Genomic DNA, 21297 nt, shown 5'->3' on the forward strand with positions numbered 1-21297 from the left:
AAATTTACGATGACGATCAGCGTATATTGTAGGGATATAGCTGAATCGGCTGTGATGAGTAGTGGACACACATCATTTGTTGAGGTGGCCCCTAGAATTAGTGTAGAGGTGAAACAACACATATTTCAGTTGCATCTCAGTATAATGCGTATTGAAATTTAGGAGTATTAATTTTATGCGAAGCAATTTCAGAAGAGTAAAGTTTAATGCTTAGCACTCCATATCAAGTTTAAGCGTAAACGTAGATAGATGTAAAAAAACAGTCATATATTGAACCCATCTCTCAGGCGAAGCGGTATTATAAATCCGGCATAAGGCTTGATGGAGGAGTTGAATGTGTCGTCGCTCCTATATCCTGCTTCCAAAATGTTCATATATTGGTAACTTATTCCGCAGTTAAAGCGTAGTGTCGAAGCAGCGCGGCAAGCGGTTTACGTAAAGCAGACATAAAGCTGGAGACATTGGTGCTTTATCGGTAACCGTATCGGTAACCTTATAATAGCTGATTCGACCAACCTTATGAGAATCAATGCAATCGATTATTGGTGCCGCTAAGGTCGTAACCGTATCGTAGCCAACCAATTGGGTTTTGGTTTACCGTCGTAACGATAAACAGCTGATTACGTTAGGGATACGGATACAGCGATACGACATACGGCACCAATGACTCCAGCTTAACGGTATAAGCACATTGAGCTGCACTACAATGCGCTGCAAAATATTATTTGCATGTATTCTTTTGATGCAATTCACACCTAGCGGCAGCAGCACTGCGCAGCGCGACCATGAGCAGCATCCCCAGCGGGTTAGGGGGTTAGAATATACCCGCGGTAGGTATGCCTGTGGTAAGAGGCGACAAAAATATCAGATTCAAGGGGCTGTGTATCGCAACCCTTCAGGTTGCCAGCGCAATATATACCTTTTCCAAACCCAATTGTCAACTTCACCTATCGGCGGCGAATCCTGTTTCACTAACAGACGAGGCTCTGGCGAACCCAAGCTCCTCATGGAACTTTGGGGTTGGGAGGGAGGGGATGGCCTGAAGGTTTAATATGGCCACATAAATCGTTCCCGAGATGGACGGGCTAGAACCTTAATGGTGCTGTGGTACCGGAGTGTACCGGATCTGTATCCGGCAAAGGACCATCACATCGATAGCACTCCCCAAATCCTTCGGGGAGCAACCTTATCGCTACAACAACAACCATGAGCAGCATTGTTGATCATATAGGCAAAAAAGTTAAGCGCCTCTGGCGCTACATTTCGCGCCGCTTAATGTGCAAGCACTTTTACTCTCAGTACAATAGCATTGTTTACTATATAGTTTGGCAGCTTAATTCGAGGTTATGTTGCGAATAGAGTGGAAGGCACTCGCAGGCCGTGAAAATAGGTACTCGAATGGAGTGGAATGAAGAACAGTAGGAAGACCAGAGTTGCATTGGATCAATCACTGCATCAATATTAAAGATCAATTTAGAAAAAATAATTAAATACTTGAGTATAAGCAAACATTTTCTGTCACTTACTGCAATTAAGGTGTCCTATATGCTATATATTCCAAAATTATAACATTTTATGTCTGTTTAAAAATTTAACTTCAATTTCCCTAAGATTTCCGTAATATGGCCATTAGTGATGTTTGTGTGTGTGTGCAAATTTTGAGCGATCAGCTGTTAGTTGCGCTACTTGGTAAAGTTTACAATGAACAACACATATCTCAGTTGCATCTCAGTATAATGCGTATTGAAATTTAGGAGTATTAATTTTATGCGAAGCAATTTCAGAAGAGTAAAGCTGGAGACATTGGTGCTTTATCGGTAACCGTATCGGTAACCTTTTAACAGCTGATTCGACCAACCTTATGAGAATCAATGCAATCGATTATTGGTGCCGCTAAGGTCGTAACCGTATCGTATCCAACCAATTGGGTTTTGGTTACCGTCGTAACGATAAACAGCTGATTACGTTAGGGATACGGATACAGCGATACGACATACGGCACCAATGACTCCGGCTTAAAGTTTGACGCTTAGCACTCCATATAAAGTTTAAGCGTAAACGTAGATAGATGTAAAAAAAACAGTCATATATTGAACCCATCTGTCAGGCGAAGCGGTATTATAAATCCGGCATAAGGCTTCATGGAGGAGTTGAATGTGTCGTCGCTCCTATATCCTGCTTCCAAAATGTTCACATATTGGTAACTTATTCCGCAGTTAAAGTGTTGAATCAGCGCGGCAAGCGGTTTACGTAAAGCAGACATAACGGTATAAGCACATTGAGCTGCACTACAATGCGCTGCAAAATATTATTTGCATGTATTCTTGTGATGCAATTCACATCTAGCGGCAGCAGCACTGCGCAGCGCGACCATGAGCAGCATCCCCAGCGGGTTAGGGGGTCAGAATATACCCGCGGTAGGTATGCCTGTGGTAAGAGGCGACGAAAATACCAGATTCAAGGGGCTGTGTATCGCAACCCTTCAGGTTGCCAGCGCAATATATACCTTCTCCAAACCCAATTGTCAACCTCACCTATCCGCGGCGAATCCTGTATCACTAACAGACGAGGCTCTGGCGAACCCAAGCTCCTCATGGAACTTTGTGGTTGGGAGGGAGGGGATGGCCTGAAGGTTTAATATGGCCACATAAATCGTTCCCGAGATGGACGGGCTAGCACCTTAATGGTGCTGTGGTACCGGAGTGTACCGGATCTGTATCCGGCAAAGGACCATCACATCGATAGCACTCCCCAAATCCTTCGGGGAGCAACCTTATCGCTACAACAACAACAACAACAACCATGAGCAGCATTGTTGATCATATAGGCAAAAAAGTTAAACGCCGCTGCCGCTACATTTCGCGCCGCTTAATGTGCACGCACTTTTACTCTCAGTACAATAGTTCATTATGAATGGGTGCTAAGGTCGCCACTGTGATATGCGGAACAAGCAAGAATAAACACATGCAAGTACAAATGTAAACATGAGCAAATTGGAAAATGATAGAAATCCTGTCGAGCTGACTGAAAGTGCCGAAGCGAAGCGTCCAACGTTTGGAAATCGGTTCCTGATAGACGAAAATGACGTCTTTAAGCACAATGCTTGGTAAATATGTGAAATTATCGTATAAATTTACGCATAATTGGCGTATGCTAGCAACTTGGGAGCACACGCGCTTTCGGAAAAAACCAACTGGCGGTGGCCGATTTTTAAGTGATCCAAATCATGTATTTCAGTTTAATGCTTGGTATAGAGTTTATGAGATACTTAAATTTAATTATTTTATTTTCGTTCACTTATTTCCAGGGACAATGTCGAATGGGACGAAGAGCAAGAGGTCAATGCGCAGGAGGCAGTTGCCAAAAATTCGGCGGAGAAAATGAACGCAGAAGATCAGGAAAAATTCCAAAGTGACGCAGATAAATTTTGGGACTTATTTTATGGTGTGCATACAAACCGTTTCTTCAAAGATCGTCACTGGCTATTTACAGAATTTTCTGAACTTGCACCACCCACTGATCTAACAGATGAACAAAAACCACGATACATTTTCGAATTGGGCTGCGGTGTTGGAAATACAATTCTTCCTATTCTTAAATATAGCCAGGAACCAGGTTTAAAAGTTTATGGCTGTGATTTTTCTGCACGCGCTATTGACATTTTGCGCTCAAGTCCAGAATTTGATGACGAACGATGTGAGGTGTTCGTAATGGATGCCACCCTTGAGGAATGGCCAGTACCTTTTGAAGAAAATTCCCTAGATATAATTGTACTAATATTTGTCTTATCAGCAATTGAGCCGGCAAAAATGAAACATGTAGCTGCGAATTGCTTTCGATACTTACGCCCGGGTGGTTTGTTGCTTTTTCGCGATTATGGCCGTTATGACATGGCGCAGCTCCGTTTTAAAAGTGGTAAATGTTTGGAGGATAATTTCTATGTTCGTGGTGATGGTACAATGGTGTATTTCTTCACTCAAGAGGAAGTAAGAAAACTTTTCTGTGACGAGGGGTTTCTGGAGGAGCAGAGTATAGTCGATAGGCGATTGCAAGTAAACCGGGGGCGTATGCTGAAAATGTACAGGGTTTGGATACAGACGAAACTCCGTAAACCTGCAGAGGAACTAGTATAAGTATTGAATAAATTACATACATATCGCTTTGGTAAATCCCAATATAGTTTACTATTGGTTGCAAAATATTCATGAAGTAATTTGTAGCAACACAGTCACTGATTTGTTATAAGCATGTCGAATATTTAAAGACATCCCAGCCCATTCTGTATAGAATTCGTGATGCATTAAGGTGCGTTCCGAAGACAGGGGTTTTATTATTGAATCGCCCCAGATCATATGAGGCGACTTCTATATTTCGTGGAATGTCGTTATAAGTTTCACACAAGTTTAAGTTATAGCACAACATAATTCTTCGTCTAGAAGAATATTAACTTGGTGCGAAATTCGAGGAGATTCAGGCCGAGTATCGCTTGCAATTTTTAGCATGCACTTCTTCTATTTTTCTGGGTCAGGAGACCATCAACTTCGATATAGTTCCGACAACTGCTAGAACTACCTGTGCTTGAAAGTCGGGCCAGAGGTTATCCCCGTAAATACTATGATGAGCCCACATATAACTAAGCCATTTGATCCAAAGAAACATGTGCTGTCCCGCAATTCACTACAAACACAACATGTGACTTCCCCAAACCATCAGGCTTTAGGTGAGCCCATAATTAAAGCGACATTTCGCGACATAGCAGAAGAATACTGCACTCTTTCCTGAATATTGGATAATGGACAATACTCCAAAACAGCCGGCGGCTTCTAATACACGCACAAAAATGTGAGGTGAGATGTTAAACGATGAGCTTTGAATGCTGTACAATATCGAAGGCGGAAACAAAAACGTTGCTTCTATGAAAATATATTAAAAAAGCCGAAAGAACCACACAGCTCCAAAACATTCATCCTCAACTTTCGTGGAGTGTTTTTACGGCTGTAAAAAACAACAACTTCGTATGGCCCGGTCTTGTTGAAACTGCTAGTTCTATTCGATTTCCTTTAGAGGAGTTTGTTTACAATTTCCTGAGTGATAGAGCTTTTAAGAACGGCGAAGCAACCGTAACAGCTCACTCACATAGATCAGTTCAGGGTATGAATTGTTGTTTTTAAGTTTCACGGAGTGAGGAAAAGCTTTATTCACTGACCGGGATATTTTAAGCCCCACTGCGTGCCTACTCGATTGCAGGATACATTTCCTCCGTTGAGTGCTAATCTCTAAAACCTAAACTTCTACGGCCGCCGCAATTCTCCTTATCGACGGCATTTAAGATTATTTCTGATACGGGTTATAGAAGGAAATATATTTCAATTTATTTTAACTCTCATGGTAATGGGAAAGGCAACCAACTTCTCAATAGTAAGAAGTTATGCCTCACGTATGTGCTGACTGTATCACATCTGTCGTCTCGGGAGGTTATGTTATTAAAGACACTGTCCGGGTATGACATACACCGTCTAATTTTTTCCGCAATACAGGCTTTTCAGGTCTACAACCTTACTAATTCTGTGGACATATTTACGGAACTAACTGTGCCCGGTTAGAAATTAGGTCAGGTAAAATTCGACCTCCGTGTGACGGCTTCAAACATGCGTTCAGTTCAGGAATTAGTTTCCTGGTCCATTTTCGGCGGTGCTGCTGATCCTATGTGGTTGCTAGCATCGCATTGATTTTTTTCGAACCTGTATGGCAATGGCACCGATTCGCCGTCGTAAATTTCTACCCTTCCTCAGCGAGAACATATATCGGTTTGGCTTCCGCAACGACCAGAAAAGCTTCTGTCAATATGTGGTAAACGGACCGGGGAGAGGGCGGCTTGTTGATTCCGGTGCTTCGTTGAGAGTATAAAATACGAGGGTGCTGCGAGCAGCTTCTTTGACCGGTGTTGGACGCGCCCAGCGTAATTTTTTATAATCGCGACCGAAGGCCGCCAATACAGAAAGGTGTTCTGCGCAAAAATACTATGGATCCCGCTCCCGGTTTCGGAGCGCTCCGTGGCAATTTTTCGGTTTGTTGGAAATATCTTTTGACGGAAATAAAATTTAGAATTTTCGCTTTCGGATTCGCGGTCCTGGGATCAAAGCACGTCTTTTGACACCTCTCCCGATATTTTTGGACGAGTTTTAGCAGTTGTACCCTAAAGTAAACAATTACCAAAGTTTAAGCGTAAACGTCTATAGATGTAAAAACAAAAACCATTATTAACAGTGTTTTTTTCTTAACATGCGATACGTCTCGTGTGCGCGTGAAAAAAAGGCCTATCCTAATAATGCTTAGGAGACCCATCTAGCGGCATTGGTTAAACTACTAGCTACAGAGCAGGGTCAAGGCGAATTCATTACAGGTGGTGTTATCCCATCAGCTGATTGCTTCTTCTTGATAATTTTCCATACAAAGCCTTGTACAACAAAATGTCAGTTAATCAGCGAATCTATGAAAATTTTCTTTTGACTTGACATTCTTCTGCACGGCGAATTGGTTGAATTCGCTTTGCCACCACCTTGTATGGATTCGCCTTGGAGCAGGGTGTACCGAAAAGCGGGGCCCAAGGCGAATCCATACAAGGTGGTGGCAAAGCGAATTCAACCAATTCGCCGTGCAGAAGAATGTCAAGTCAAAAGAAAATTTTCATAGATTTCGATTAACTGACATTTTGTTGTACAAGGCTTTGTATGGAAAATTATCAAGAAGAAGCAATCAGCTGATGGGATAACACCACCTGTAATGAATTCGCCTTGGCGGGGCCACAACCCTCCGTTGTATTTCTGTATATAACGTATAGCTGAATCAGTTGTGATAAATAGTGGACGCGCATAGAATACATAGAATTAGTGCAGAGGGTGAAACATAGACACATATTTCAGATACATCTGAGTATAATGCGTATTGAAATTAAGTAGTACTAATTTTATGCGTAGCAATTTCAGCGGTGTATTTAAAGTGCCGCTTAGCAGTCAATCCTCGTGTTCCAATGGCACATGAACCAGATACGGATAGAGATTAAACATCAAATGCAACAACAATGTGAACCGTATGAATCACACTGTTGTTGCATTTACATGTTAAATCTCTATTCGTATCTGCATGGCGGAACGATACAAGGTGGCAGCATGATGACATACCTACAAACATAAATAAAAATTCCATGTACTTTGTTTTTGTAAACTCGATGGGCAAATGTCAAAATCGGACTGCGCCGGAAGTTGATATATCAAATCAAATAAAAAAAGTATATAATCAGCTGTCCCATGCTGCCACCTTGTAGAATTCCGTCATGCGTATCTGGTTCATGTGTCATTGGAACACGAGGAATATAAAGCTTAAGCGTAAACGCATGGCAGAACGATACAAGGTGGCCGCATCGAACAGCTGATTATAACCTTTTTTTATTTGATTTGATACATCAACTTACGACGCAGTACGATTTTGACATTTGTCCATCGAATTTACAAAAACAAAGTACATGGAATTCTTATTTATGTATGTATGTAGGTATGTCACCATGCTGCCACCTTGTAACGTTCCGCCATTCGTAAACGAATATAGATGTAAAAAAACAGCTATTATTTCAACGTTTTTTAACATGACTGTTTTAATTTAAAACACACCCCAAATACAACTCTGCTGGAGAAGCAGAACACAAAATGATATGGCAAAAACTCACCTAACTTGGCAGCACTTGGCCGAACGGTGTTCACGAAAAAACGAAATGATAGCAAAATACGAGTCAGTTTTCGAGTGAATTACCAGGTAAACAGGTTTAAACTGCGGCAAAACGTCTGCAACGCCGCGTTATTGTTGTTGCTTTCCAATGTGATTGAAGGAAAAATTCCATAGATAAAAATTTTCATTGAATACAAACAAAATTCTAAGTGTTACAACAAGAAATTCTCGTGAAAAACCAAAATTTGCAAACGTGCAAAAGGGCGGTGGCTGTGAGAAAACGAAATTTTTCATGTAAGAAAATTTAAATGTGTAGAAGATAAATTATTGAGTGATTCACACATGCATATTTATGTATGTACAACAATTGCACACCTGCAAGCGGGAGTGAAGTGCTGTAGTGTGGTGTGAAATAAGAAATGTGTGGGAAATAAACGAAACACACAAATGTAAATACAACAAATTAGAGGAAAATTAAGAAAGAAATACACAATTGCAAATTGTTGGAAAATATGTGAAAATTATGCGCCAGACAAGTAAATGAGCTAATATTGAAGTGCAAACAAAGATTCCTGCAATTTTTCATTGGGTTCCATTGATTCGTGTGTGCAGCAAAAACGATCGATCGGTGGACCCAAGTGCATTTTTCTTTCATAATAAATCGTGGAAATTTAAAAAGAATTTGCGTGAAATGCATTAAGAAATTTAAATCGTTTTTGACAAAAATATTTGATATTTTGCCTTTGAAACTTGGGTATTTCTAAGTTTGCAAAATTTTTAGTGAAAAAAATTCCAGAGGCAAGCACAAAGAACAAAGATTTGCAAGTCTCAAGAATTATGAATAAAGAGAACGTGGCAGATAAATAAGCGCAAATACACCAAAGTAATTCACACTGAAATTTAGCTTTTTCGACAGAACAACCACAAATTATGTATTATAAAGAAATATTGGTCCGAAGTCAAACAACACAGAAGCCACATAAACAAAGTAGTTGATTAGGTTTAAAGGAACGTAGTGAGCTGGCAATGATAAGCTTACCCAACTAGAAAAACTTCCTTCCATAAAGTATACAAGGCAGTCGCCAATACGCTTGGGTCACGAACAAACTTCGCTTGCCCCATTCTCGCGTTCTTACGCTCGCTCAATGAACCTCATATATCGCCCAATCTTGCTTCACCAGCTTCTTTCAACTTCTAATTATTATTACTGTTTTCGTTTTATGTCTAATTTATGAGAACACAAGCAAATGCACTTGGGTTAACTAAACCAAATACTTTGTTGCACAGGGGCGTAGCCTGGTGCCGATGAATGCTAGGCTATCTGAAGTTTATATGAATGAAGATACATTGCTACGGGTTCAAGTATATTGTATGAAAACTCTACATGATCGGCTTAAAGCAAATTTCACAACTTGATGTTTCTGTTTAGGTATTGCAGTACAGCGCACCTCTGAAGACACCATCGTTCTAAACTAAAAAGATAGACAAATGCACGATATCTGCGTAAGGCTATGGCTACATCGATTTAGCCACACATAAAATATTCCTTTGGTCCGGAGAAACAAGTAGAGTCGTCAACAGAATCCAAAGAGAGGGATTCTTTCCCAACTACCAATCTTCAACCCTCGCAAATTAACTTTTCAATTGTGTTGTGAATGAAACCCTGTTTGGTCAACTATTTTCGTTGCGACTATCATTAGACATTTTTGATATTTTTTTTTCACTAAAACGGAACAACTGCCAGAAGGAGACTTTCCCAGTAGGCACGGAAGACCTAACTAATCTGCAATATATTAAATAGGTCGTTGACCTGCACAGTAGTTATATGTCGACTATGTGGGGACTCGCCGTACAGAACATGCTTTCCTTAAAACATAATTTTAAGTCTTTTTTATTGCTTTTAATGTTTTTTGCACGACACTGGCGAGGCCGGCTGATGTCAGCGATTTGAGATTTAAGTAAGCTTGAAGTGCTTTAATCAGTTTGATAATGTTCCCAAAAGCTCTACTGAGCACACCATTAGGCATCGATGCTTTGTTTTTGTGCTGTTGCAGATAATTTTTATCAACTGGTTATCCAAAAAAAATCAACGAATCAATAACAACCACATTTAACTTATTTTTCTCCATTTATTTATTCTGGCATCAGTAAACATAGCTAAATGGGTTGTTTTCTGGAATTAGTGGTATTACTATTTATTATTAAGTTAAGCTCTATTCATTGGCGAATTCCGCTCCTGCGTGGCATACCAAGTAAAAAGTCTTTGAAACAAGCCGAATTTTGGGAATGAATATTTCCATAAACCATTGCAGTCTTTGGCTCGGTTTGTCTATGATGCCAACCCAATTCCGATGATACTAAACTGGGATCATCTGCTGTGTTGTACTCTTGCTAACTTTTGTACTATGTCACAGCTGTCCATATAACTCCGACACTACTTTTTACAAATGTATATTATCACAAAGTCATAACAGTTTTGCTCCTTCAACTACTCGGATCACTCCATGACGCTTACAAACTCCCAGATCAATATAAATATTTTCCGAGTCCTATAAGGGGAACAGCTGTCCAATTTGTTGTAGTTGTAGGGCTAAGGACACTCTCCGAAGGCCTTGGGGAGTGTTATTGATGTTGATGACTCTTTGCCGGATGCAGATCCGGTACGTTCCGGTAACAAGCACCATTAAGTAGCCTGATCATCTCGGAATGATTTGGTATGAACACATGAAACCTTCTAGGTCGTACCGTCTCATCCCCTAGATACAAGAAGAACTTGGGGTCGCCAGAGCCTCGGCTGTTAAAGAAACAGGATTCAGGACGGGTAGGTGAGGTTGACTATTACCTATAAATTGCGCTGGCCACCTCTTGAAAGGATTGCGCTACACAACCCCCTAAATCAATTTGGTATTTTAGTCGCCTCTTATGACAGGCATACCTGCCACGGGTATATTGTAAGCCCCCTAACCCGCTGGGGTCTGCCCCATTTGTCTTGCCCTCTGTACTCGTAAACAAACAACAGTATAACGGCAACACCAGAAAATATTGCTTGCCATACATAAATTAAACGCTTGATGCATGCGTATGCAATTAAAGCAAGCTTAATTCCAGTCAGTCTATCCTCATTATCAACTAGCAGCGTCATCATCATCTTTATATACACATATATGTATGTATGTACGTTTGATGATGGCATGTGAAGCAATTCTGGAAATGAAATTCAGTTTTGGCGTTTTTTAACCAGTTTATTTTACAAAGCCACATACTACATACTCGTAATTTTCTTTCCGGTCTTACCTGCATCGTGTACGTTCTTCTACCTGGTGGCGTTCTACCTGCGCGCGGCATATATTTCTTGTCTCTCTTGCATTCTTTTTCCTCGCACCTTTATTATTTATTTTCTTTTTTGGTTTATTCAAATGAAATATATTTTCACATTTTGTGCTTTGCTATAGTTAACTAGGGTAAATTGGAAACAAATACTTATATCTTCTGTTATGCGTGGAACTTCTGTTGGTGCGTCGATTGGAAATCACCCCCAAACAAACAACATCACTAAATATATAAATAAGTGCATTTTCTTTTTGTGAAAATAAGTATAAAAAGGAAGTAAAATTTGTTTTTTCGATTAAATAAAAACAAAAAATAGTTAAGCTGAAAAACAGTTTGCTAAAACGACAACAGAGTGTTGGTTTATTGCCAAAATTTTTGTGGATTTATTACTTCTCGTATTTGTTTAAAAATAAATCGCAAAACTGGCGGACGAGGCAGCAGAAACCATCGACACGATGAGTTGGGGAACTCAACTTTGGGTAAGTATTGAAACTGACTAGAGAATAAAATGCAATTGAGGTATTCACGAGACCCTGGTTATCAGCTTATATATTTATGTGTTTATATCTACACTTAACAAAAACAAAATACTCGGTAGACAAATAATTTTTTAGCAGTAAGTTGATAATGATGTGATGTGAGTAACCCAAATAATAACACATTTTTTTAAATCGAGACCGTATTAAATTGCACAATATTTAATGCTAATTTAATACGGGTTAATTAAATTTATTACACTTGTTTTTTAAAAAATATCGAGGGTTGGGCTTGCTTAATTTTATGCTAGCACAAACCATATGGGGTAAAGTATATCAACCGTTCCACTTAAAAAGCTTCACCGCTTCGATTTGAATGAAATTTGGTGAAATTGCTGTGTTATATAGTTCTGTTAATTTCACTTAAGTTCGCTCCTAAATTTTGGATGGTTACGGAGATATAAGCGTCCGAATTCTAAATTTTTTTTGTGGAAGCCTTTTTTCTATAAATCATAAGTCGTGTAATTGGCTTTCTAAGAAGAAATGAATAAAACGGTTTCTAAAGTATTTTTTCCATTCTTTTCGAATATAAATATAAAAATTTTTTAGAAAAATTTTAGTAAAAATTTTATTAAAAATCTTTTTTTTTTTAATTTTTTCAAAAAGGGGCATTTTTCATATTTTTATTTTTATTTTTAAATAAAGGCTTGATATTTTTCCTTTAAAATGATGCTTATTTTATTTTGGCACGCGAAAATTTCTTTAATACATTTTTATTTTAAACATATAGAGTTCCAGCTAAAATTCACCCATAAATTATATAATTGTTATTTTTTTTTTTTCAAGCTTGAACATTTTATGTATTTTTATTTCTATTTTTAAATAAAAGCTTGCTATTTTTCCTTTAAAATGATACCTATTTTGTTATGCTGCCCGAAAATTTCTTTGATACATTTTTTTTTGAACATAGAGGTACAGATAAAAATTCACCCACATAATGCCATTATATTAATTTTATAATCACTTGAACACCTGTATATTATTCTGTGTATAAAACCATTTTATTTATTTCATTCTACAGGTTGTACTTACAGACTATTGCTAGCTTAGTGAATAAATTTAATCTAAAATTATACATACTGGCATTAAAATCTATTCAGTTCAAAGTCAATATAGTAGAGTTGTACATACTAATGTTTTTTTTTTGTTTTTGGGAAATTCTTGGCTGCTAGTATGAAGGGAAAATCTTTTTACTTCAAGCTGTGTTGTAGAAGCAGGAATAAATGAATGCAATTTTTGTGTTCCCGGTATTGGTTCAGCTGGTTGAAAACGATCTTTTAATTCGTTCCCTGTTTCAAACACTTCCACAGTTGCTTGGTGTTTAGGGTTTTCACAAATGTGTCCTAATTTCCTAGCCGCTTCGGCGATTGGTTCATCATTATCTATGTAATCTTCATCATCTTTGTCATATGATAACTCGGTATTGCTCTAATATATTAAAAGAAAAAAAAATATATTTATGTAAAAAACCATCTCTTGGTATAAAAACAATTTAAAGTTATACAATACCTCTTCTACATATTGGCATTCTTGATACACTGGAGACATGGTGGAAAGTTGGGTCAATTTCATTATACAAGCTGTGCAAATTTTAGCATAGATTGGTAGGAACACATATTTTTTCCTTAAAATTTCCGATATTTTTCTCAAGGTCCGATCAGATGCTGAATGGTTACTTATATTTAAAGGGTTGCAGCACCGAGACTTGAAGACACTCTTATTCATTATAACCCGCGTAAATTAAAATATCGTTAAAATGCGAAACAACAAAATAAAGAACTATTTTGCACACGCTGATTAGTATAAAAATGTATTTGTCTGTACACTAAGATGGTCCTATTAAGGTGGCAGACACACTATAGCAAACAACAATATTATATATTAAATAATTTATACCTCATTTATTGGCAATTTAATACCGCAAAAAAAAATTTAAAGCTGCGTCCGGTTCCGAGAAACGGGAGTGTCTGCTAGCTTAAGACTCAAGCCAGCAGACACTTCGTGAAAAGACGACCTACGACTTCCGAACGACTTGGATAATTGATATTACATTTATTGGCAATTTAGTACCGCAAAAAAAAATTTAAAGCTGCGTCCGGTTCCGAGAAACGGGAGTGTCTGCTAGCTTAAGACTCAAGCCAGCAGACACTTCGTGAAAACACGACCTACGACTTCCGAACGACTTGGATAATTGATACTACATTTATTGGCAATTTAGTACCGCAAAAAAAAATTTAAAGCTGCGTCCGGTTCCGAGAAACGGGAGTGTCTGCTAGCTTAAGACTCAAGCCAGCAGACACTTCGTGAAAACACGACCTACGACTTCCGAACGACTTGGATAATTGATATTACATTTATTGGCAATTTAGTACCGCAAAAAAAAATTTAAAGCTGCGTCCGGTTCCGAGAAACGGGAGTGTCTGCTAGCTTAAGACTCAAGCCAGCAGACACTTCGTGAAAACACGACCTACGACTTCCGAACGACTTGGATAATTGATATTACATTTATTGGCAGTTTAGTACCGCAAAAAAAATTTAAAGCTGCGTCCGGTTCCGAGAAACGGGAGTGTCTGCTAGCTTAAGACTCAAGCCAGCAGACACTTCGTGAAAACACGACCTATGACTTCCGAACGACTTGGATAATTGATATTACATTTATTGGCAATTTAATACCGCAAAAAAAAATTTAAAGCTGCGTCCGGTTCCGAGAAACGGGAGTGTCTGCTAGCTTAAGACTCAAGCCAGCAGACACTTCGTGAAAACACGGCCTACGACTTCGGAACGACTTGGAGAATTGATATTACATTTATTGGCAATTTAGTACCGCAAAAAAAAATTTTAAGCTGCGTCCGGTTCCGAGAAACGGGAGTGTCTGCTAGCTTAAGACTCAAGCCAGCAGACACTTCGTGAAAACACGACCTGCGACTTCCGAACGACTTGGATAATTGATACTACATTTATTGGCAATTTAGTACCGCAAAAAAAAATTTAAAGCTGCGTCCGGTTCCGAGAAACGGGAGTGTCTGCTAGCTTAAGACTCAAGCCAGCAGACACTTCGTGAAAACACGACCTACGACTTCCGAACGACTTGGATAATTGATATTACATTTATTGGCAATTTAGTACCGCAAAAAAAAATTTAAAGCTGCGTCCGGTTCCGAGAAACGGGAGTGTCTGCTAGCTTAAGACTCAAGCCAGCAGACACTTCGTGAAAACACGACCTACGACTTCCGAACGACTTGGATAATTGATATTACATTTATTGGCAATTTAGTACCGCAAAAAAAAATTTAAAGCTGCGTCCGGTTCCGAGAAACGGGAGTGTCTGCTAGCTTAAGACTCAAGCCAGCAGACACTTCGTGAAAACACGACCTACGACTTCCGAACGACTTGGATAATTGATATTACATTTATTGGCAATTTAGTACCGCAAAAAAAAATTTAAAGCTGCGTCCGGTTCCGAGAAACGGGAGTGTCTGCTAGCTTAAGACTCAAGCCAGCAGACACTTCGTGAAAACACGACCTATGACTTCCGAACGACTTGGATAATTGATATTACATTTATTGGCAATTTAATACCGCAAAAAAAAATTTAAAGCTGCGTCCGGTTCCGAGAAACGGGAGTGTCTGCTAGCTTAAGACTCAAGCCAGCAGACACTTCGTGAAAACACGACCTACGACTTCCGAACGACTTGGATAATTGATATTACATTTATTGGCAATTTAGTACCGCAAAAAAAATTTAAAGCTGCGTCCGGTTCCGAGAAACGGGAGTGTCTGCTAGCTTAAGACTCAAGCCAGCATACACTTCGTGAAAACACGACCTACGACTTCCGAACGACTTGGATAATTGATATTACATTTATTGGCCATTTAATACCGCAAAAAAAAATTTAAAGCTGCGTCCGGTTCCGAGAAACGGGAGTGTCTGCTAGCTTAAGACTCAAGCCAGCAGACACTTCGTGAAAACACGACCTACGACTTCCGAACGACATGGATAATTGATATTACATTTATTGGCAATTTAATACCGCAAAAAAAATTTAAAGCTGCGTCCGGTTCCGAGAAACGGGAGTGTCTGCTAGCTAAAGAGTCAAGCCAGCAGACACTTCGTGAAAACACGACCTACGACTTCCGAACGACTTGGATAATTGATATTACATTTATTGGCAATTTAATACCGCAAAAAAAAATATTAAGCTGCGTCCGGTTCCGAGAAACGGGGATGGCTGCTAGCTTTAGACTCAAGCCAGCAGACACTTCTTGACAACACGACGTACAGCTCCCTAACGACTACAATAATTTATACCTTATTGATTGCCTAAATGTTTCGTTGTCCTGAAAAATATTTTCACTATACCAAAAGGAAAAATTAAATTTTATATTTTGCCGACCCTAATAAATATAAATTATAACTTTCGAAAATCAGTGAGTTGCATGCTACTGATTACTCAAAACTTAGCAACACTTAACTTGACTTAGAAGTCTGTTGAATTTTGATTTTCTATGTAAGTTCTAAGTGACGTTTACATTTTGAGATGCCATTTATTTGTTTCCATTTCATTTTGACATACACTGAAACTTATTGATTATGATGCCAGAGTGTATGCGCTAAGTGGAGAATAATCGGTGCTAAATTGCCAAGTTTACGCCAAGTGAAGTCAAGTCTATGCTAAGTATCAGTAATGGGCCCTTAAGTCTGAAGCCAGCAGACACTTCGCGAAAGCACGTATGAACATACATGCATACATACATATGTACACATGTACAATGTACATGTTACCGCGCATACAATGATTTAAGTAATGCGTAAATTTAGTTTCATCAATATGTTGATTGTTTTTGTGTTGATGATGTTCGCCACTATAACGGTTTATGAAAAACATGTCGGTCTTATTTCTTTCGAAAATCAGAGAAAAGTTTGTGCATATTTCGTATTTGTATTTTCCCGCTTGCGCGCAGGATTTCTGATAACGGGTACATATGTATGTACATATGTGCTTTAGGGTGTGCCGAGAAAAACAACTTTTCTATTTCCATCCTCTCAAATGTTTCTATTTTATTAAAAACAAAAAACCCTCACCAAAGATGGGTCCTATAACTCCACTCTACATGGTACGATATTTTTATTTTATTTTCCCATTTCGTTAACATGGGAACAACTATTTTTTGTCCAAACTTGAATTTACTCAACTTTTTACGAAAATCTTTTATGTACCGTTTTGCCTAGTTTTGAGGTCTTGTACAGGTTACAAAAAGTTTTTATGATCTTTTTCTAATCATATCATTTGAAAACACTCTTAATGTATTGCGACCTTAATTGCGAATTTATGTTATTATTATATTGTTTTAGTTATGGCTATGTGAATTTATGCTTTATCATTTCAATACACTTTTTAAGTGTGAAATAACGGTTTACACAATTTCGTCAAAGAACACAACTTCAAATGTCACGACTTTTGGACAAAAATCGTAATTAAGATCTCACTATATTAAAGAGTGTTTATAAATGATATGATTAGAGAAAAAAATCATACAAATTGTTTGAAGCCTGTACAAGACCTTAAAACTCGGCGGGAAATCCGTTTTTCGGGTACCACTTAGGGTGGAGTAATGGACCAAAATTTGGTGAGGGTTTTATTTTTACATCAAATTGAAACATTTCAGAGGATAGAATTTGGACAAAATTTGTTTTCGAACCACCCTAATATGAACTTTTTCATATGTACCCATTAGCGCAGAAATCCTGCGCGCATGCCATTTGAAACATATCGAAATACAAACTTTTCTCTGATTTTCGAAAAATAGTAGAGCGAGATGTATTTTAGAAACCGTTATAGTAGCAAACATATCAGTTTGTGCTAACACATACACAATCAACATATTCATGCAACTAAATTTACTCATTACTCAAATCATTTGTAGTAAGTATGCTCGCTACCTTGAATGTATGTTCCAGCGTTGCCACTCGCGCAATTTTTTTTGTTCCTAAAGTGTATCATTCCTGAAAAAATGTATCAATTCGTTTTAATAGATTGATACATAGTTTTTGAGTCATTTCGTCTGAATTTTATATAATGTGTGAAACAAAATTCTGAAATTAATAATATTTAAAACAAAACATCACCGCACTATTTTGGCTAAACGGATCACACAACTGAATTTTATAAAATTTTACCAACGCTCAGTTTTAAATAAATGTCGCTGTTATAAAGGTTTTTCTATTTAACATATCGAAACGCGTTTATTTAAAGGGAATTATTGTTTATACGTTTTTTAACAAACACTACTTATTTTAAACAAATCTAATACCAACAAAATAATTATGTAGAAGAAATAGGTTTATCTATATATATAATATAGATATAAAGGAAAAAAAAAAATATCAGTCTAAAATTTGATTTACTATAAAACTGCATATTCAAACATTTTTAGAAATCTTACTGAAAATTTGTAGTTCCCATGACAGGGACAGAGCTTCAATCTTCTAAAATAAAATGTATACATTTTTTGTATATTTGTATCCACTCATTAAAAATGTATTCAAATGTATACAGTTGTATCCAAATGCACCCTGGCATGCACATTGTACATATCTGTTTTCATATGTACGCACTAGGGTAGATCTCCTGCGATCTCATGCTATTAGAAAATATTGTTTAGGACAACGAAAAATTTAGCCTGTTAAAATTGCATGGGGAAACTAGGTTATTTTATATTATTGCCACTTACCTAATTCATGGCCAAGTATACCGAGAGATATTGAGAGTTTGTAAAGGACAACGTGCCAAACAAAAGTAACACCTTAAAAATTTTTGACAAAAAAATTCTATGCAAAAATTTTGAAAGCAATAGTTCTTGTTTGGAACATCGATATTTAAATATTTCTAACCCAGCTCAATGAGTTCAAAGGGCGGAACAAAGTATCAAATATACAACCATACCAAAAGTCACCATATGAAGTCACAGAAGAACATAAAATAGTTGGCGCACACCTCATGTACTGAATTCGATTGAGAAAAAATATTCTAAAATATACTGATGCCCAGACCAAAAGTACTGATATCACCACCTGAAAATCCGGCAGCCCTAGTTGCCGATAAAAGTAATACAGATCAAAACGCTTTTTACCATTTATCGTTCCTTCGACAGCGTTCTCGGACAAATAGTAATTCTTAAAAAGTATGGGGCATTTGTAGCGGCTTTCCTCCCAAACATTTTCGGTAATTACGTGTTGCCATGCTCCTTGCTTAAACTTCGTCCACGTTCGTGTATAAACATTTTTTGCACAAGCTCGCTTGTTCTTTTTTTTACGGTAGTCGAAATTTGCTTGAAAATTTCCCTTTCTAAAATTATTTCAAAAGTTATCGTGTCTGTTTCTTCATCCATATCTTCCTCTGAATCGTCATTAATCGTAGTATTCCGAGATGTTATAAAACTTAGCTCCTCGATACCACGTAACTTGTCCAATACTTTAAAAGCATTCACACATACTTTGGTATAAAGTGTAGTTGGTTTTACGTCCACATTTAGTTCATCAGCAATAACACGCCAAATTTCACTATTTTTACTGGCAATTACTCGGTCTTCCTTTAGTATTTCGTCTTTGTGCTCAATACACGCTTTTACAAACGGTTCTTCTAAAACTGTTGGCTTACGACCAACCATAGGAGCCACTTAAAACATAAATAACAACAGGAAAACGTTAGCTGCATTACAATTTCCATCGGATCTAAACTTACTCTTTATTCGGGTTTATTCGACTGAAATTATTAGAACGGTGCATAGACCCTAGCCAGGGTGGGTCCCTGTTACGAATTTTCTATTAAAAATCCTAGAAAAACAGGTATTTTTCTACTGTAATTTTTTTAAATTATTTTAATTCCTTGGCTTTTTTTAGTCCAATAATATCTGTTGAACCAAGCCAAGTATTTTTTTGGCAAAAATAGAAGGCTTGCACGAGTTTTGATCAAGACATTGAGTCTATATAAACATCGATTGCCTTATGTCTAGAATTAAAAAATATATAGTTTGTTTAAAATGGAGTGTTTCGTTTGTAAGATATACATAAATCAAATACTTATATGTAGTCTAGTTCGTGACACATAGCAAAATGATATTTCTATGGTACTTCGATACACTTTTTGCAGAACAATGAAACACCCGATGTTAATCCAACTATATATTTTCAAATTGTCGACATTAGGACCAATCAGTTGGTTACAAATTTTTAAATATAGGATTAATACTTTAAATCTTTATCCGACCAAGCCTTTTATTTTTGACAAAAAAAATTGGCTCCGTTTAACTGATATTATCAAACTGAAAAATTAAGTATGAAGTATGTTGTACTTTTTTTAAATAAATCAGAAAAATAGAAAGGATACACGATTCGTCATGAGTATGAGCAAATATTACGTACTATATTCCCCTAAAATATTTTCGAAAATATTACATCGTCGCTCGCTAGCCTGAAGCATGAATGTCAAATTTTTCCGATTTTGTGTTAGAGGCCTCTTTGGATTACCCTTTAGACTCTCTAGGTTCTACTTAAATCTACAGCTTCCTACCTTACATGGAAACCCCAATAATTTATGCCGTTTTCACGAATGTATAAATCAATCACACAAAATTGGGTCAGAAAAATGTGGTATATTCATGTTTCTCGATGACCACAAAGTAATGCTGTTCCTGTTTGTATGACACATTCGTTGATATGGCTCAACAATTTTTGAAATTAAGGTAAGAAAAGCACACATTCATTCATTAATTTTTACTAATAATTCTAATTATTTTAAATATTTAATTATTTCTATAATAATTAACAAATGGGATTCGGCACAACGCTATCCGAAAAAAGGGTAATTTACCAGTAGGGCCAATTCTTATAGCGTATTCGGACTCAGCGCATCAAAATTCATAGAAAACATGAGCCGCATTACCTGATCCGACTACATTTTTTAATTTTTTTGTATAGCTGTGTTAAAAAAAATTAAATCAGTTTTTAAAACTTTTGTTGTGCCAGAAAAATTAATGGGCTAAATCTCGGAGAATAAAAGGGATGCGAGCAGAACTGTTATTTCAGTTGAAAGAGCATATTGTGAGTATAATATATATGTAGATACGTTTTTACATTAGAAACTAATTCTTCTAAATTTGAGAGAGCAATAAACTTTGAAACTCGATTTCCCAGCAATTTAATTTTGGCACATTCATGCTTGTGCTAAGCGGGCAACGATATAATACGCGCTACACGTTCATCAAAAAATCCTTTTTTTTTATTTCAAAGTGGAGTGTTAGTTCAAAAAATATTAAATCATTTATGAAGTGACGCCGAGCAGCTTGCCTACATTTACTTGCAGCAGGCAATTTGTTTCACTAATTGTATGCAGCTAACGCGTGCCTTTGTATGAATGCATGGTCGAGTTACCCTGCAAAAATTCGTGCGATTAATACATAAAGTGATTGGACTCCGCTTGATCTCTTTTGTCTACATTTGAGCATAATTGCTCCCCTTTAGTCCCTTTCGGTTGCAGTTGCGATTAGTTTGAAATCTATGTAGCCCATTTTAAAAAATATTTAATATAAAATTTGTGGATAATATTTGTTATTCCTTTTTGAAAAACGGGGAAAACAACTTTCAACAAATAGATTTTGTGGCTTGGCATACCCTTCGATAGTGTTTCTGCCACGAAAATGCAACTGCTGC

At 37.4% G+C, this 21297-nt stretch overlaps 1 protein-coding gene and 1 long non-coding RNA gene across 3 annotated transcripts in view; both read left to right on the top strand.

Annotated features, from left to right (window-relative positions):
- Window positions 1-2948: 2948 nt before the first annotated feature.
- Mettl2 (methyltransferase-like protein) lies at window positions 2949-4205 on the top strand. 2 transcript variants are annotated; one of them, XM_067787837.1, is made up of 2 exons: window positions 2949-3106; window positions 3308-4202. In XM_067787837.1, the coding sequence occupies exons 1-2, from the start codon at window positions 2985-2987 to the stop codon at window positions 4131-4133; spliced, it is 948 nt and encodes a 315-aa protein (XP_067643938.1). In that variant the 5' UTR covers window positions 2949-2984; the 3' UTR covers window positions 4134-4202. The 2 variants fall into 2 exon arrangements, with proteins under 2 accessions (XP_067643938.1, XP_067643937.1); XM_067787836.1 differs by having other exon boundaries at window positions 2956-3248; window positions 3308-4205.
- Window positions 4206-7803: 3598 nt separating this feature from the next.
- LOC137252319 (uncharacterized) overlaps window positions 7804-21297 on the top strand; it is a 60546-nt gene continuing 47052 nt past the window's right edge. Inside the window, exons 1-2 of the long non-coding RNA XR_010953512.1 lie at window positions 7804-8016; window positions 11175-11531. This is a non-coding gene — a long non-coding RNA (uncharacterized lncRNA). The remainder of the gene's footprint in view (window positions 8017-11174; window positions 11532-21297) is intronic.

This window comes from Eurosta solidaginis, chromosome 5 (assembly GCF_040869045.1).
Source record: "Eurosta solidaginis isolate ZX-2024a chromosome 5, ASM4086904v1, whole genome shotgun sequence".
NCBI classification, from domain to species: Eukaryota; Metazoa; Arthropoda; class Insecta; order Diptera; family Tephritidae; genus Eurosta; species Eurosta solidaginis.

Excerpts from the sequence above, each read along its gene's own strand:
- Mettl2 (XM_067787836.1), top strand. The coding sequence starts at position 3,082 with ATGACGTCTTTAAGCACAATGCTTGGTAAATATGTGAAATTATCGTAT. Across the intron at positions 3,249-3,307 it reads GTATTTCAGTTTAATGCTTG|GGACAATGTCGAATGGGACG; the intron begins GTATAGAGTTTA and ends ACTTATTTCCAG.